General features: G+C 40.5%; 1 protein-coding gene across 3 annotated transcripts in view; it reads right to left on the reverse strand.

Annotated features, from left to right (window-relative positions):
* The window catches only part of trpm3 (transient receptor potential cation channel, subfamily M, member 3), a 133,568-nt gene that overhangs the window by 62,892 nt on the left and 50,774 nt on the right, over positions 1 to 19,902 (reverse strand). For all 3 annotated transcript variants that reach the window (XM_059336249.1, XM_059336248.1, XM_059336247.1), the window contains exons 2-6: positions 15,069 to 15,148; positions 12,775 to 12,976; positions 11,375 to 11,588; positions 9,610 to 9,734; positions 7,920 to 8,091 (exon numbers count right to left, since the gene is read on the reverse strand). In XM_059336249.1, the coding sequence (XP_059192232.1) occupies positions 7,920 to 8,091; positions 9,610 to 9,734; positions 11,375 to 11,588; positions 12,775 to 12,976; positions 15,069 to 15,148 (793 nt within the window). The remainder of the gene's footprint in view (positions 1 to 7,919; positions 8,092 to 9,609; positions 9,735 to 11,374; positions 11,589 to 12,774; positions 12,977 to 15,068; positions 15,149 to 19,902) is intronic.

The following is a 19,902-nucleotide window of genomic DNA, read 5'->3' on the forward strand; positions in this document are numbered from 1 at the left end:
ATGCACCAGACCTGTCCACCCAAATATTTCCACCTAAAAACGTCTTGTTCAGCATTAAGTTGTACTGACACTCCAAGTAGTCGGCTGTTCATTTTGAATTATGGATGCATATAGCAAACCAAGTCTGTGCTAGTGTTCTGATAACTTAGTGTCCTCCTCCCCAGCTCTACCCTCTCGTCCAATTATGGCAACTTCTGGCTCTAAAGAAACAAGATGGTGACAGCCTTAACGCTAAACTCCAGGCTTCTAAACCATAGTCCACAAACCAGCGGGTGACATCATGGTAGCTACGCCCATCACTTTTTATCAGGCTATGGTAACACATACTAAAAACAACACCTTGACAACACAGAGAAAGGAAGACATAGAAAAAAACACATTTTCCACAGTTTTTGCACTACTGATCGTGAACTCAAATTCTTTCTCCACCACGTAACATGTTGAAATTCATGCACATCCTGAACATGGAAGAATACCTGGAGCAAGTCTTGTATCCAGCCCTACCCACTACTGGCTCTATTATCTCTCCACCACAGGGTTGAACACTCTGGCGGTTCATGTTTATCTTTTTGACATGTTTTTTTTTTTTTGATCCATTCGTGCACAAATGCACCGTACCCTCAATGAATTCAATTGTCCCCATGCTGTCTCTGTGCGCTTATTCTCACATGTCTGCAACTATTTTATCTACTGATCCGCTCCCACAGTCAGTTCAGCCCAACCAAGTTAACCAGTCATCAATGCAGCACCACCACAGAGAGCGAACCACCAACCAGAGGCCTCATGAAAAACTCAATCAATTTATGACTCATAGTATTGATTGTCCCGAGACCTGAATTAATTAGTAAAGATCTAAATAGCTTTTGAATATTAATTGTTGCACAGCACAATGTACAAACTTTACTCCTAGGGCTGTACAGAATGTCTTTTTAAATGTATTTTTTCTTTTACATTTTAAGCTTCTGCTGAGGTTTTTGAATGAACCTTTGAACATCTGTCATATTTTAATGATGTCTTCAACTTAAATAAAGTCTGTATTTTAATTTGAGCAGATTAAAGGAGGCTATGTCATTTATGGTGCTTTTTCAATTGTTGGCAGACTTTTCGATTAATACAGGTGTGCTCTGTCCTTTGTGAGTTTTTTGACTACAGAGAAAGTTTATTTTTGAAAGGTTAAATCATTATATTCAACATGTTGTGAACTTTGGGAAAAATTGACTTTTGCATGTCTCATTGTTTGAGAGTTATTGAAAATGTTTGGATCACATGCATTGAAAACAATCCTGCACATCCACCACAGGAATCTCTATAAATAATGTAATACAAATAATTTTAGTACAGCCTAATCTTTAGATAGAAACACCAGATTTAACCAGAATAAATAGACATGAACGTTATGAATTAAGCTTTACACTATTCGGTGCAGCCCTGTTTACTGCATATTATATTGCTGCTATTAGTGATTTATTGGCTACAGTCACATCCAGCACAGGGTGACATTTCTAAGCCAGATTCACACTGTGAAACTGCAGCTTTGTGATATGTGTCAAAGAACAAGAGCTACCACATAATCCAGTTGGTTGCACAGTAGGATAGCATAAAAAAATGTTCGATATTATGAGCTATGTTGGAAAAATCAAGAATTTGTCCAGGCGCTTATAGTGCTTGAAAGAAGAGTATTCCTACCCTCTCGACTTCCCATGTACCACAGCTTAACTATAATCTGTTCTGTAATGGGTGCTCCATGCTGGAGGTCACAGTGTCACAGCTAATCTGAAACGCAAGGCCTTATGGCTTCTGGATTCAATTACCACAGCTACTTCATCTTTTACCTATGCTGTGATTAATGAAAGCACTCATATAGGAGGGTCAGTGAAGGTCACACAGTAGCCTCAGAGCTAAAGCACACACCTGCCTACACCTACGCACACATTCAATATACAATGTGCATACAGTATGCTACCATTTTAATATTCAGAGTAGTTGAGGTGAGCAGGAAGAGGGCACACTCAAGGTGCGTCATTCATTACTGCAGGCTTTACCTCAACTTGCACAAATTAATAACTATTCTTTCTTGGGTCTGGCATGTGCATCCAATTTAACAGAATTTGCTGTGCAAAAAGTGTGTTTGAGTCAATGAATAAAGGCGAGTTCTCTGACATTTTCCCTTTCACTTTTAAGATAGAAAACAAGAAAACATCCATGACTCAAGCTTATTAGGTTCTTTCTTTTGCTTCCTTTTCACTGTTTCATCCTGGTATTTCAGTGAAGACACCTCAAGGTAATATCTCGTCTCACTGCCTGCATCCTCCACAGCTGCATCGCACTTTCTTTGCGCTTCATATAATTCTGTTCCCCTCTCTGCTCGGCCTCAATCCCTTTTCTCTGTCTACATTTTCTCAGTCTCCTCTCTTCCTCTTTTAACTTGTCATCTCTCTGGGGCAGGTGTGTGATTAAAAAGCATTATAGCCACATGGAGACATGTCAAAAGAGACGTGCAGTGTTTGAGTGAGTTGAGCTAAATGGTGCCAATCATTTTCATTGATTTTCTTCCTCTTTGAGTTTGACAATGTCTGCAAGCTTCAGCAGATGTTAAGGCGTAGCTAAACTGTAAATGTGTTCCTGTGTGTTCAGCCCTAAAGATGAAAAATTAGTGTTTGTATGAGAAACCTTTTTCTCTTTTTTCCAAGTCAAGAGTTGAAGAGATTATGCAATGTTCATGATCACTGGTTTCTAAGCTCTGTCCCTCTGTTTGCATGTGAAACATCCCGCCCAAGCTGAATCCCTGTCACGGTTATGCAGGCTCATTAGCATCTGCAACTCACGTCTGTTCTATCAAGCTCGACCACGTCCGGCTGAACAAGTCACGAGAGAGCCATGCATGTACGGTGCGGCACAACGCTGGCTCCAGTCCATCCGGCACATTTATAGCCTCCCATCCTCCATTTCCTGTCTTAAGCTATTTATTTTGTTTTCCCCCAATCTGAGCTGTCCCTTAGATATTCTTGTCCACTTTCCACTGAAGAGGGTACAAAACCACAGGAGGTGACACCTTCCACAACATCAAAAATACAGTAGACTGGAGGGAAAAGTATGCAGAGAGAGTGCCTCACATCTTGTCACCTAGGGTGGTGTTAAGAGGTACAGGAGGCACCCAACTGTGCTTCAATGATGAGTTTTGACAGGTGCCAATGGTGCTGCCATAACTTGCCATGAAAATTGTTCAAGATGACCACAAATGTCTTTTGGCAACAGCAAATCAGAATGTAGCAAGGGTTCAGTAAAACTGTTATGACCCAGAAGATTTGTTTACACATTGTTTTCAATATCAAAGCTGTTTCCAGAGTGTAGCCAGGCCAAAACAAACACACACACACACACACACACACATTTGTTATATGGAATCGATTCCCATATTTAAAAACTGTGTTATAATATTGTGAAGCCAATTTGATTGCTACAGCATTTCCGGCACTCGTATAGTGATAGCCGTTGCATGGAAAATCGCACACTGGCACAGTAGGATTAGCTACAGGATTGCCCAGACATCACAAAAATACCACAGGGGGAGATTACGCATATCTATCGACCACACTTCTTTCATCTTGTGTTTGTGTGCTGTGTGTGTGACTCTGTGTTAAGAGAAAAACAGAGGGGAGAAAAAAAGAGCTGGTGGTTACGTGTGGTCCGCAACCCACATGTTAGGCCATTCAAGCTAAACTGCTTTGTCCTCTTTACTTTCTTTATCCTGCTTTCCTTGACAGGACCTCAGGCTATTCTTGGATCCCACGGGAGCCCCTGCTGTGAGGAAAATTGATGCTCTCCTCGACTGACCGTAGACAGGTAATCAAATCAAGAAACGGTCTTCGTCTGACAAAACCTTCAGAGGTGAATGAAGAAGTGAAGGATATATGCGTACGTACAACATGGTACAGTATATTATACAGGCGCATACAGTAACCACACACTGGGGCCGCACCTTGAACTAAACATCTGTGCAATAGAAATTGTAGCTGCATTCACTAGAAAAAATGCCTCGTTTGCTAATAGTTGTGTTCGCTGACATCTCTTGGGAGTAAAATTATCCCTTAATTGATATGCAGAGCTTCAGGATTGCAGCTGCTCTAGTGGAGGCTTATTTTCACGTTAAGAATCTTAAAATGAGCCTCAAATTTCACAGCCATGAAGATTCACAAATTAATAATTAATACTTATTTAATGTCTTTGATTTCAACATCACCTGTTATTAATGAGTGTGTGCATGCACAGCTGTCGTCTCTTTTTTAAAATGAATCATTCTTTTTGTCATTTTATTTAAAACACTTTTCAAACACCGATGGTTCTAACCAGTGGGCTGATCTTAAATTAGCTTTATGATAATGTCTACGTTTTATAAATTTACCAACTACAACATTCTCAAACCCAGAATTGTAATTTTGATGAACTGCTGCAACCTGTTCTCATTCCCTACTCGTCACATCCTGATGCTTTGTCAGGACCCCTTGGTGTTACTTTTTGATTTACTGGGTTGCAGTTTGAAAACATGGTTAATGTCATGATTTAAAACAAAAAGTACTTAGTTAGGCTTAGGTTAAAAAAACCCATCTTGGTTAAGTTTCAGAAAAGATTGTGATTTGGGGTTTAAAAAAGTGTTTTTGTTCCTTAACATTCACTTTCACATGGTACACAAACCATGGTCTCCATAGTTTTACCCAGACGTCCAACCCAACCCTTCTGCAGCAAGTGAAGCTTGATAGTGTCAAAGTGTCAAATATTGACTCATAAGATTTTAAATTGGAGTTACTTGAAATCCTGTTGCATCTCATATAGGCCCTAAAGGGTGTAAAATATGTTACATATAAATATGTATCTGTGGTTTGCAGCAGGGCAACATTTTTTTCAGGCAACAGGGCTGGAAATTCCTAACAACAATAGCAAGATTCTTCACATGTTCTCAATTTAGTCAAAAACAGTGCCCACACAAAAGAAGGCATATTTGCTTTTGTTATGCAAATGCTGTTCTTTTAAAGTACCAAATCTCATAATGCTATATTATGTAGGTATTGTTATGTATCATGTCATGGCCATGGCTCCATTTTGTCAGATAGAGTACTTCACCACAAAGGGAAACTGTTGCCAGGCTGACTGACAGGTTATAAAGCTGAGGCTGGTTATCAGTGTCAACCTCAGAGACTGCTGAGGTTAAGGTTAGTTTCAGAGTGATGGCTCTGTGTTTCAGCAGCAGATATACAGCACACAGGGTCACCTATCAGCTTATTTCAGTAGAAGATCCTAGGCAGTATGAGGAGCTAGCCACATGATGGATAATTAGGAGTACTTTTACTATTATCATATGGATGGTCAGATGCTCGTATGACGACTGGGCGTCCCTTTGCCTTCCCAGCCCCTTTTGTATGAGTCCAGGCATAGGATGACAAAGGGAAGTCCATAGGTCACATGACTGGATGGTGAAGCACCCAGGGACATTTCTTAAATCCCTGAAGTCAAGGTGTTAGGAGGAGTAGTGGCTAGTGGATAAAACAGCCCAGTTTCATTCTGAGTGACATCTAACACACGCTTATAAAGTCCCTATCGGAGAGCATCAGTAATCTGACAGTGAACAGAAACGGTGTTGACAAAGGTAAGATTTGAGTCATCATATTGCTCTCGACACTATAACCATGTATTCATTTGGTGGCATCTATCTCCTGACAGTTTTTGAATAAGCATTGATGTTGAAATGTGTGCATTCATGTCACCCAAACCCCAAGGATATTATTACAAAATGGCTTTATGTTGACAACAAAAGAAGGTAATAACAAATAAATCATAGCTGCAAACAAAATTTCTCTGACTCCGGTTTGTACCCGGCTCTGACACGTTGTACACAATGCTGTGAGAGGCTATTGAGTAATGTATTTAAAGGGTATCAGAGAGGTTTGCGTGTTTGTGCCTGTGAATTTTTTTGTGTTCGTGTGAGAAAGAGAGAATAAGAGAATGAGAGAGAGAAAGACAGAGAAATGCATTTTGTATTCATGCAAATCCATTTGGTTCTCAGCTAAGGTAGAATGTGGAAATTGAAAAACGAAGAAATGCAATGTGACAAGGGCTGAACGGTGGCTGAACACTCCACACAAAGGCAAATATGTGCACGTGGAGATGAAAATACACATTAGTATACATGCAGGACATACACACCCGCGTCTCACACAAACATGAATTAAAATACACTTTTTCTGCCTTGTTATGAGCATAATATACTTTTGATGCAACATGTTTTGAAACAATACATGGAGAGCTGCACAGAAATACAAAATAGAGTGAGATTCTGCTCAACAACAGTGTGTAATAATATACTGTTATTTATGACACATAAATAAGAGGATATAATTACAAAACTGCTGTCAAAACATTAGGGATGTCCACAATTGAAAAAATTCAAAGTAGAATCTGATGTCAACTGATCATCGTATTGTGTTTTATTTTTATAAATTTTGTTTTGCTTATTGGTCCAACTCTGTTTAAACTTAATGTATATACAGAAAAACAACAGCAAAATGACTGGCCCACTTGCCACAATTAGGTGTTGATTCACAATAGACAGTGGTGTTTGTTGTGAGTAGAGGGTGTGTGTGTGTGTGTGTGTGTGTGTGTGCGCGCGCCGCTGTCCACAGTACTGAAGTGGAGCAGAGTAGATCAGACAGACAGACAGAACATGTCACGTTCTGTGTTTTTCTCAAGGTAAATAGACCTTCTGGGCCTAATTTAATTCTTCTATTTTAAGTAATCCACAGGCGGAAAGAAAATGACAGGAAAGTGTCGGGAAAGAGGCAATCAGCTGTATCTACGTGCCTCTGCCTGCTGATTTTGACAAAGAATGTAATAAATTAAAAATGTATTTAGCACTCTGCTAGTGCTCAGATTAATAAATGTATTCTATGATTGAAACGGTAAGCTTATACTGTTGTTACTAAGCCTTTCAAAGGTTTAAATTTTCCTACAGATTTGGATATAGCAATTAGTCTACAGTGTTATTAGTAGGTTGATATTAATACCAAAACAGACTATGTATGTGTATCATGATTTGTTGTGAGAAATGATGCAATTCTATGTAAAATCAGACATTTATCACCTCCATATAGCCAGAATGGAAAGATCTTTTGTTTAAAAACCTTTTTCACCACTGCGACGATTAAACTGTGAGTTTGACAGTCAAATCAGGCTCCACCCCTTTGAAATATATAAATATATACCAAAAATTAGACCGCCCTGATGTCTGTGATGTTGACCCAGAAGTTTAAAATACCATTCTTGTACCATGTTCCTTGTACTGTCAAGTACAAAAAAAGACAAAAATTCTATAAAAATACAAACATCTGATGCACCGTTGATCCCTTTAGGTGTGTGTACATGACCTAATGTCCTCGTTGTGTCTGCAATGCAGTGTGTATGAACATATTCAGTGGTTGTGTGCTGGTCATTATCTCTGTGATCATCAGCTTGTTTGGTAAGATTTTTGCAGCACCTCAGAACAAGGAAATTAAGCTTATCAAGCAGGTTCATTTGAGGAAAGAGTTCATCTGAGCTGTCAGGAAGCTTTGAAAAGAAAAAATAAACCCCTCCTGAAGGGAGGGAGGGTTTCAAAGGCTCATCGAGTTATATCACAGCTGGCTAAAAATACGCTGTCTGACAGCATGTGCTCAGTATAAAGCAGGTAATGATAATTTTAGTTTGGTTGCAGCTATAAAATAGAGTCTGAACCCAATTAACCCACGGTGGTGTTGTCGATAAAACAAGGATTACAGTTTCATTATGCTGTTATCACTCGCTGTGTCATTTAAAAACACCTCTTCTAATTTAGGGTAAGTAGGTCAATCTGGCAATAACCATGACAGGGAGATACAGTAAATTTAACTCACGGGTGTTGATCTTCTGCAGGGAGATGTGTTTTTCAAGCTGACGTCGCAGTTTGACCTCCGCGCCATACTTTCCAGTTGTGCCATTGTCTGCCAGGATGAAGTGGGAGTGGAGACTGTTTAGAACCGTCAACTTGCTCATGGGGTTGGACATGGTCTGGTATGGACGCACCACCTATGCAAGAGAAGATAACAATTAAGAGAAGCCCACGGTTGAGGAAAAATGTAAGGATTAATGATAAGGTCTTGTTTCCTTAGCACCATTTATGTAATGCAAGTATATGCAAAAAAAAAGGATTTGCAGCTTTTATTTTCAAGAGTTTTAATTTAAGGAGCGCTCCATCGATTATACACCTCAAGTTCAATTTTCTTGTCACAGTGAATATAATGTCATCTGTGGCCACAGAGGAAGCTTTCCAAAGTTTGGAAACATAACCCTAATGATGTCATCAGAGATTATCTTGGCTTGGGGGCTACAAGTCTTTAATGGCTTGCTTTTGTTTCAAACTGGGACACTGAGTTGGAAAGGCATGAGCATTATTATCTTGCACGGCAGCTAGATTCTCACAACATCACAACATACAGAGAGAATCTTGTCAGGCTTAAAGTAATGAGTTGTGTCAGAACTGCCAGTGGTTGGGACCAACCGGAGTACCATGAGGAGCTGCTGGCAGCTTCAGTGAGGTGTGTTTGACAGCGTGGAGAGGCAACTGCTCAACTGTTCAAAACAACAATGGCATCTTTTACAGAGATTAGCACAGATGCTGCAATAGAATCAGTTAAATCAGAACTGGAGAGTATATTTTTTTTATTGAAAGAGCAAAGAACGCCACTGAAGGCTTTCCTTCATGTAAAATATGCTTTCGCTCTTTTCTCGACAGGCTTTGCCAGCCCATGATAGATGGTGATATACAGATGGTTCATCAAATCACCTGGCAAGCATTTTGTGAAAGTGCCCACCCTTTTCCGAACAGTTTCCAATGACAGCTTCTCAGATGGCGCTTTGGAACAAACCATCTGGCGCATCAGGTTATGAGTATTTACTAAGGAGAGAGAAGCTAACCAAGAGACTGTACTGGTTGCATCATGGAAGATGTGGAGTCCATACTTTCTGGGTGTGACCCATACTGCCTGGAGGCTGTGGCTGCTGCACATTTATTGTTTTTAAAGTTATACTAAATGACACTAAAAGGAAGAATATTTATGCAACATTAATGACAGTTCCTGAGAAGCTTGGGTTCTGTCTAGTGGAGCAGCGCCTGACAATCTGGTCATTAGGCGTACAGTTGGGACCAATCAAGCAAGGAAAAGAGCTTCAGCACTTAATAATCTCATTTCAGCTACCAACATTAATCTGCTCTGCTTGACTTGTTCAGTCGGACAGCAGCGCCGCACACACACTGATAAAAATTTAACTATAACATAGCATTGATTCCAGAGATTTGAATGAGTCAGCATGTGCTCAGTCTCATGTGGTTCTATGAGCTGTCCAGCTCACTTTGAAGGAGTGTTTATCATTGATTGGATTGGCTTATTCAGCATCTCAGCTAATAAGCTGTCAACTGCAATTTACGGGATTTGGCACGTGACTTTATTCACACATATATATACACAAAAGTGAGGGCTAAAGCGTGCAAGCACCCACTCTGAAACGGTTTCATATTTTTATGTTTATTTGTTGTCAGAGACTTACATCTTTTCCAACAAGATCCTCTTGATTTTCTACGATGCCCCACGGAGCAATGCCAATAGTGCATATCTTCCCCCTTGACTTGGAGGCATGGTCTTTCAATGCATCACCCACATGGCGAATCACTCCTGTGTGCGTGCACATGTTGGCGAGAAGGACACAGGAAACAGATAACAAAAATCAGTTCTTTCACGATCAATACACAGTGTAAACTTAGATAATGATACACTCTGCTGTGCAAGATAAACAAGATCTGTGAGGCGCAGGACACAACAGCGTGGCAGCCGATGCGAATACACACACAGCTTCAAACACAGACGGGTCGTAGCTTCAGGTCTCCGATTGTTGTCCTCAGGGGAGCAGCGGTCAGACCCGGAGGCCATCTTATCCCATCTCTCCTGCTGAAATTCATTCTTTCTCTACCTCAACTGTCCCTTCAATCCATCCCTCCATCCATTATTCAGGCCTCTCTCTCTTCCTGATTCTTGCCTCTGCACCCATTGTGTCACTAAATCTTACTTTCTATTCCTTTCTGTATTCAAGTGAGCCCGCTACAGCATCCACGGCTGTATTCATCTGTTCTTATCACACATATCAAAAATGTTGTCTTGCAGTACCTTTGTTCTTATTTACGGCTTGCTAACTTTAATCTAAAAATGCTTGTCTGTTAGTAGGCTTAGAAAACAATAATATTACAAACAGTGTACAACTAAAAAACACTGGTAGAAAGGCCACAAATAAACTAGGAGATAAACGAAAGCATTTTGAAACACGGTCATTCATTTTTAATATCATCAATATATTCATTGCAGAAAGCATTTACCAATTTTCACACCACTATCCATAGCTTACTAAGATCTACTCTCCATATGCATGATTTTCATGCATAATTCACGTGCTGTCAATCTGTCAGCTGGCCGTTCCCATGCATTCATTTCTACCAATCATATTTTGTCACAAACACTGTTACCCAATCATCTTCATCAGCTGTCACACTTTGACCCTGTTTCCCCCTGGACTTCCTCTACACTTCAAGCCCTCCACCGCTCCAGATCCGGTCCAATGAGCTCCCCATAAATCCTGCTCCAGGCCAAATTCATCCAGCTACTCAGTATCTCTGAAATGAGATTTCCTGAGTCATCAAGTATTAAGCCGATCTTCTCCACAACCTCGACTCTTCAAGGCTCTAACATGGAAATTCCTCTTCCTCACTTTCAATGGATTACCACTCCCAGAGAAGTATACTTTCATCATTGGCTCTAATTGCTTCCTCAGTCATTTCTGTCATGCAAGTAATAAAAAAAATCTTTTCACATTTTTGTTCAAACAGTTTTCCCTGATTTGATACAGTTTGTGTAATAAAATTTGGTTTAAATGTCACAGCATTTTTTATTGACTTCCCGCAGTAAAATTAAGCAGTCCAGACTCCCTGAGAGTTATCTTTCACCTGTCTGCTCGAAAACATGAGCGTCTGTAAGTAGAGTCGAGCTTGTAATATACATAAAAGAATCATTTCAAAGTGATCCAGTGGTTCAACATCTTTGCAGCCCTGAGGGGTTTGATAAATGGTAATTTAATAGCTGATAACGGATGAAGAACATTTGAACACACTCATCATCCTCCTTACACAAGTGAATGGCCCCTCATCTTGTGTAAAAAGAAGCGAGGCTGCACATTGCTGATAAAATATCCTAATTAAACATTTTTTACACTGCACAGAAATATTTAAACCAAGCAAAAGTAGCATGATTTTTTAACTGTACTTCACCTGTGTTGACCCCACCGGTGAAGATCCAGGCTCCTGTAGTCATGGCAGCCTTGATGAGCCCTTTGCCAAAGACCTGTTTGAGTTTGGGCTGTAGTTCAAAGTTCTGCAGGCCCCCATGGACTGAGATGAGCAGCTTGGGCAGATCCAGCTGCCACTCCTTGGTCATCAGGTGGAGCAGCAGGTCAGGCTTGGTGTCATAAGACACTCGCACGTACTGAAAACAGAAGGGGGGCATGTGTCAGCAAGGTTCAGTCCCAGATCTGCATCACATTCTGGCACATGGTGACCTAAAGTGTGCATGTGCCAGACATAAACACACAAACAGGAACACACACATAAAGTATGTGATCACATTTTGTGTTAAAAAAAAAGCAATCAATCTGAAATCTGTGAGAGCAACATTATGAAATAGAAAAAGCTCACTGTATCAGTGTTGCAGACCTGCCCGAGCGTATTGGCTTTCATTTTTCAGGCTACAACAGTATAGAACAGATGTTTGCTGTGATTGGAGAACCACATGCATTATAGAACATCTGTTTATCCTTCTAATTCACCCTCAGACACCCAGCCTGACATGTGTCTGAATGAATTATTTAACACAGGGAATAAATCACACATAATTCAGCCTAAAGCATTTGAATTCCCTGAATGCTGTAGTAGGTGTGATGTGATGCTGAGATGTTGATTGTGTGAATAACGTGCCTTTTGAATCAATAATTATAAATGATTAGGTACTAATTATACTCATTTTATTGATTTTCCTCCATCCTGATATGCTTCATTTTTTGCTGCATGTGATGCATTTAAATTGTATAGTGTATTTGGAAGAGAAGCTGGTTTTAGGAAGGTAAACAAAGACTTCTCATTGCATGTCTTCCTATTTGCATTGTATGAAATGTATTAAATCGCAAAAAAACATATTTAATTATTTGGATATTCAACCATTTTCACAGCGCTGGTATTACTGTGCCACTCAGACCAAGAGCTGAATTCATTTCAGTCAGCCAAGCATCTGACAGCTTCCTCCTGTGAACCTGTGTGCTGTCAAACTGCATCAGTTTACTGCTGCTGAGGAAAATATCTACAAATCACATTCCATTATTATGCACTTTCAGCTTTCACTAGTTTATACAATCCTCTTCTTACAGTGTATTCAGCAAGGACCACTCAGCCTACTCCATCTTTTCAAAACAGCACTTATTGACACAAGGGAGCGCTTCATTCAGACGTCAATACCTCACAAGTTAACCGTGACACCTGGATGTCTGTATGTGTATTTTTGGACCTCCGAAACAAGCATGTTATTCTGTTCTTGTTTGCCTTTGGGTATATGTGAAGAAGCAAGGTTCCAGCAGGGATACTGACAAAATGCAACACAGTAGATTTGTTATGGGAGTCACCATGGCTTTGTTGGAGTGTCCCCCTCCCTGGAACTCGATGGTGCCGAAGGCATCAGTGGGGCTGAGCTGTGTGTGTTTGCTGATCGACCACTTCTCCGACAGGCTGTCATTCTTGGCCAAACGCTCTGCCTTATCATTCTGACTGGATGAGATGCCCGGGGGCAAGCCCACATGCTGACCTATCAGACGACCACAACAGCACCTGGAGAGGAGAAAGTAATAGTGAATGCAAGATAAACACAGTCCTTTACAGAGTATAGTTGAAATCCTAAAAAAAAACAGATTTCCAAAAGAACTGTGGCATCGAGAAGGAAAAAGACGAGGTTGAGAGACTGTGTGTGACTGAGACAGCGAGAGAAAAAGCGTGATAGAAGTCATAGTCATGTGCTGAGCAGTAAGAGGTGGGCAAGGATGAAGTGACAGCTTGTCATCTGACTTTCATCTCCTGATTGGGAGGAGAGGAGGAGAAGGATCTGTAAGGCCCCTGCAATCTTTTATTGGCACTGTCTCTTTTTGTTTTCTGCTCCCTTATGTTATCCTCTCCTTCTCCCTCTGAGCAACTACAGGAGTTAGTAAAATGACAGTTATCTGGATTGTAGTATTCCTACACGAGTACATGCTTATTCAGATGTACTGAATGCAGCTTTCAGCGTTTTCACCTTACAGGATGGAGTGGGAGCCCTGGGAGAAAAGGGAGTCAGGAGGCTTTGATTATCACTTCATGTTTCCGTCAAATCGTACCAAAGGTATTTTGCCTCCTTCTGCCTCATGCGTCAACACAAGTGTTTTTGACTAAAAAGAGAAAAGTTGATTTGATCTTGAGGAACATCTCTTTCCCCTCTTCCTGGCTTCTGGCTCCCACCCACTTTTCCTCCAGTTATGCTAATTCTGTTTACCTAACAAACAGTGCCATTTCCTGTATGAGTGTGTATAAGGCGGTACTGCAGGGATTAGACATGCCTCTCTGAGTTTGTCACCCAAAGCAACATCATCAGCTGTGGTTCAGATTTCGATAACTGTGACAGTGACTTTGCAGAGCAGAATGAGAGAAATATTGAAGTAATGACAGCAAAAGTGTCTCTCTACACGCTACACTACATTTTGTTGAAGTGCTCTTATCATTCCAATCATGTTATAGTATTAATATTACACAGACAAGGCCCTTACTAGTTTCACAGTTACACGTTGCTGTACTGAAGCAGAGCACACCTGTGGACTTGATCTTGAGTGTTCCTTAAATTAATAACCTTTTAAAATGACATGGCAATTTTACTCTTTGTGAACCAGCCTGGCCCTGAGCTGCACATTTGGGGTTTTAAAATGTATAATGTCACTATTTTGGCTCATTAGCTAAGAGCATCTAACTGTGATGCAAATAGAGGCCAGCGTGGTATTACTCTGAGGCATGTTTTAAAAGGTCAGCAGTAGAAACAGGGCTCTTAATCTGCTATATGTGAGGTGAGCTTTCACATGCGCTAACTCGGTTATTAAGGGCTTTTACAGCAAAATAATGAAGCAAATGAATCCTAAATATACAGACCTTCTTTATACAGACCTCTTTAAACTAAAAATATACTTTCCTTCTTTCTCCTTTGTATTTCAGGCTGTTCTCATAATGGTTTGTAGTTATTCCAAAGACAAGTAAGGCACTGAATTTCTCACAAATGAATGCACTGGATTTTGTAGCTATCCCACGAAATCGTGTCCATTTATTAAGCATAAAGACACTTCAAGGAGGGAAGATCCAGGGCACCAGTTTTTGTATCTTGTTGTAAAATTTGTATTCATGTTCTATGTCCCAGATGAAACTATCCAGTAATTCTATACATAAGTAGATATTTTAAGCATCATTCTGTTCTTTTTCCTAACCTTAAACAAGTATTTTTATTGCCTAACCCTAAGTAGTTTCATGTAAACAATGTCTTTAAAACAGTGACCAGTATTTTGTCGGATTTCACACTCACTGGAATTAAAAAAAAATTTAATTTACATGCATATACAACAATTTGACTGATTCTTACTCACCTATGGAGGTCTTTGGTGCTCACTATGATATGAACACATTCTCTCTTGCCAGTTTTTGTATCCTGTTGTAAACTTTAAATTCATGTTCTATGCCCCAGATGAAACTATCCAGTAATTCTGTACATAAAGTGTTTTTTTTATTGCCTAACCCTATGTAGTTCCATGTTACCAATGTATTTAAAACCAGTATTTTGTAGGATATCACACTCACACGCTGGAATGAAGAATAATGTAATTTACATCCAACAATATGACTGATTGTTACTCACCTATGGGGGTCTTTGGCGCTCACTATGATATGAACACATTCTCTCTTGCTGAACGCTCTTTCTATCCACGATTTCTGTGCCTGCAGAAATGGAGACAGAAGTACTCAGTCAGTGTTTGCCAGATAATGGAGCTGTGACCTGAGCAAGCAGGAGCGACAGCAGACCGACAGCAGAAACAAGCTCGACTCATGAGCAGCCTTGTGACTGACTGAGGAGGTCACCTGTAAAAAAGTGGTTGTTGTTCCAGAAACAGGAAGGGTTTATGTTTGTTGTGTAAAATTACATGATCTGAGCTTAGTCATATAGAGACTTTTCTCCCACTGTGTGTTTATCTGCACACAACAGTCCATTTTTAGGGGAAATGGCAAACTGAGAATATAAATGTTGGACCTAAAGTTTATTTTTAAGAGTCCTAATTAAAAATGTAAAGAAACATCTGCAATTTCACAACCAAACCTGGTTTAAGAACAAAAATCACAGCACTTTGGAAATGGCATACATACACAAACACAACACACTCACACACACACACACACACACACACACACACACACACACACACAGTAGACGCACAGCCCCTCACGCATAATTCAAACGCTGAAGACACTCTGACAGAAATGTTTTATGTTATTCAGTGACTCCAGCCCAAACCGGATGAGATGAAGAGCTGGGAAAGAGAAGGCGGATGTTAAATGCAGTGAGGCAGTAAATTATGTCAGAGTTCCAGTCCTTAGATACTCCTATGTGCAGCTGCCTGAGTGTGTGTGTGTGTGTGTGTGTGTGTGTGCTAATACGTGCAAGAGAGTGTGCATGTGTTTCTATACTGTATGTGTGCTTTGTGTTCTTATATTGTGTGCAGTATAGAAAGACTTCCTCAGCATAATGCAGCTACTGTAGGGGATTGGTGTATGTGTGACACTGTGATGCTCTGCAGTGGCAGCTGCTGCAGGTCTGAGTGACAGAGACGGACTGAAGCCAATTATGCTGCTGCTCACGCGACAAGAGAAACAGTGTAGAGCCACAGAGCTGCCCTGACATGCAAGACATGCAGGATTTAAGACTAATACCGGTACACATCGGTATAGATGTTTCTGCAGATCCACGCATAAACACTTGTTACATATCAACAAGGATTAATGTATGCCAAGAGGCAATATGTTGTATGTGCTGCCCAAAACCCCTCTTAGAGCTAATATGAAAGGAAACTGTATCCAGAGCTTTATGATCAAAGTAAGAAAGGTATCCAGTGCCCTTGTTTTATTTAAAGTGGCACTAAACTAAGAATGGCAGCAGACCTGGCAGCTTAAGTGTCCCTGCTTTGGGTTGAATATTTTAGTATCTGTTTGCTCAATCTTCTCCTTTACTGTGCAGTTGAAAATGGCTGCTCACTAAAGAGCAGGAATATGGGTTTATGCTTAAAAGGAAAAAAAAGGACTGCACTGCAAAGTGGGTTTTAAAATGTCACCTATTGCACTGTTAAGGGACAGTTCCTTTAGGAAAATGAGGAAATACATCAGCTGCAGTTATTCCTAAATAACATTTAAAGATCACAAATAGATCACTAAAACATACACAGATGTTGCTGCATAGGCGATGCACATCTGTAAGATAAAACAAGTCACCTCAGCCATCTAACCCATATATCATAGGAAAATGGAGAGGTCTTCAGAAATGTGGTGTAATTAGGCGAGTTTTCATTGTTCTTACATGTCAACTAGTATTGTACTAAGTTTGATGCTGCACCGACACAAAGACAACTTAATATATTATCAGGAAAGACGTCAACAGCACAAACAACTGATCAGTTATGTGAGTTAAACATGCATTAGTCAGAAAGTAATAAATAAAGCTTCCATGGCCCTTTTTAGCAATTTTTTGACGAAGGCAAAATTTAGTTTGTTTTATTTTTTCAAACTTTACTGTTTTCATTCAGCTTTTCCAATTCAATACATCAAAATGCACATAAAATACCTTAATGGAAACATAGCTTATGATTAGATTTGCAGCTTTGGGCAACCACCATAATCCTGGAAAACACAAAGTCTCACACGTTCATTTGCAATAAAAAATAAAGTTTGCAATGGCCTTTCATACTGCAAAAGGTGCTTAAAAGTGAAAGAAACACAGGAAACTAAATTCAGACTGGATGGTGGATAAAGCTGTGGAGTTTTATCTCTCTACTGCCAACAGACCCAGACTGGAACAGACTTGGTCCAACTTAGACAGTCATCATGTGGAAAGAAAATCCAGTATATCTAAAACATAATGTATGCTGTACATTTTTTGTTTCCTTCATTGTGACAAAGTTACCTTTTGCCACTTACTACTTTCTGATCAGCGCTTTGTGGTTCAAAGGTTACACTTCCTGGGTTGCCACCACCATTCCAGGAAGTGGACTCTGTCAGTGTGAGGTTTTGTGGCGACAGAGCACAACAGCCGAGGTCCAGAATAGGACCGAATGTCACAACGGGACAGACACAGACAACCAGGAGGACACACAGACCAGACTCCCAAACCCACAGCAGAGGGAACACAACAGCCATGCAAACAAAAGGACAGAGCTTTTTTTCTGCTTTTTATTCTGGGAGAGCTGCCCCGGCTCTTCTCCCAGCCAGCAGAGCTGAGAGCTGCTTGTACAGGGCTTTCCCCACCGCCACGGCTACAACAACACACGCCCCATCCGCCTGACTGGCCCTGTCACACCACGGCACGCCAAAACCCACCGCAACCGGTCACAAACAGGCTCGGCCTACACACAGGCACACTTACCCTAACACCAGACTTCCCACGATTAACCATTACTCTGGGGGCTGGGGGGCTGCTTTTAGAGCTCACCCTGGCCACGATGACTCAGCGGGCCACAACAACGCCCCCAGCCCCATTCTTTCCCTGACATGCTAGAACTGTGTATTCATCCGCCAGCTCATCCTGGGACAAAACTAGATCCGCTCACTGGTAGCAACCGGCAGAGCTTTTTTAGATTGGATTAGTATTGACAGGGCTGATGGCGAAATCACAAACAGTCACACAACACAAAAAGCCTTTTATGTTCTCTAAGTGAACCATTAAAAGGAGGACCACAGTAGTTTCACCCCAGAGCACCCCAAACAAAGATCCACTTCCCTTTGCACCCCATGTTTGGCTCTACCTTTTCTATTCTGCTTCTTCCTTCTTTTCTGTATAGATATGCACATTTTCTCTCTCTCGCTTCCCCTCACACTCGTTTGTGCTGCTTATGAGATTTGACATGGTATGATGGGATGGCACATGGCCTGCACTCCATTGTGTAATTAAGATTTATCACCGGGGCACACTCACTCACACACGCTAACACAAACACAGCCGCCATGTGTTTGTGTGTAAGGAGTGACTGTGCAGCAAGTGAGCAGCATCTGACAGCCCGTTAGGGGTCTTGACTCCATTACAATCAAACTCCGCCACCTCCACCCTGTCCTCGCTTCCCCCTCCTTTACTATTGTATCTCCTCTTTCTTATTGGCACTGGCAGGGAGCTGAATTGGGAACCATATCCAATCAACGGCCTAATCCCTTTGCTCTCTCCCTCTTCCTCTCCCTTTTATTCTCCTTTCCTTTTTACAAAGATGAATGACTCAGCTGATATATAGGCATATATAGCCAGTCTGTAGTCTGTGCATTTACATAAAACAGGTTTTATCATTAAATATCACTTTTCTTGACAAGAATTTATTAAAACTGACAAGTAACAAGAGCGATACACATACTGTCAAGATACCCAAACACTCTCTCTTTGAGTTTCTGGCTCTTCTATTCTAAAAAGTGATTAAAGCTAAATCACCACCTATCCTCTTGTGTTTTATCTCCCCCTCTTTGTACAGCTCTTTAATTGCATTACATTGTATTTGATTTGACTGCTATCTCCGTGATGAAAGTAAAAAAGAGACATACAGTAGCTTTCACTGTCTGAAGTTCATCTCACTTTATAAATCAAGAACGATATAACAACTCAGATGGTTCTGAAATGTTTAAACAATCAATTTCAGTAGGCGGTTAAAACATTCATAATAAATCAAGATGGTCCAAGATAAAGCTGCGATTTTTTGAATTAATATTACAAAACATAACGTCTTCTTATCACACAATTGATACAACTTCATGGTGAAAAAAAGTATTGCACTTTTGCTGTACTAATCATTCATCTTAAAAAATGAAAAAAGATATGAAATAAGACAAATGTAAATAGCAAAGATAGTTATCTTAAAAAAATACATTTTCTCAGATGGAGCTTCCACATATATACATGAGACTGAATACTACTACTACTGAAGCAGGAGGCTCTGAAGATACTTCAATATTTCAAACACAGAACACTGCATGAAACACATTTTGTGCTTGAAATTTTCGATCAAAAACAAAAGCAGCAGCAAATAAAAAGACACTGATTTCCACAAATGGAGAAATATTGAAAAAAATTCAATATCAATAAAACCACCACCAAAAATCTGCTGTGGTGAAAAATCTTAAGTTCATTAAAATGCTTTAAGAAAGCAAAACTGTGGCGCACATGTGAGGTTTCCATTACTCACCTGTATTATGTGATGGGCTGCATTGTTGTGGCCTTCCCTTCATGAGCATGGTTGAAAGTGTTAGCGGCTTAAAACTGAGATCACTGAGCGAAACTGATCGGAGGCCACCTCTCTGTCCACTGGCAACTGGTCTACTCTGGGACTATTAGCACTGCTGGTTTGTGTGTGTGTGTGTGTGTGTGTGTGTTAGTGCGTGTGCGTATTCATGGTGCTGAAGGTGCAAAGCCCCGAAAACAGTCTTCACCTATATGTTGCAGTCTCCTACCTGCT

The sequence above is a fragment of the Centropristis striata genome, chromosome 7, assembly GCF_030273125.1.
Source record: "Centropristis striata isolate RG_2023a ecotype Rhode Island chromosome 7, C.striata_1.0, whole genome shotgun sequence".
Classification (NCBI taxonomy): Eukaryota; Metazoa; Chordata; class Actinopteri; order Perciformes; family Serranidae; genus Centropristis; species Centropristis striata.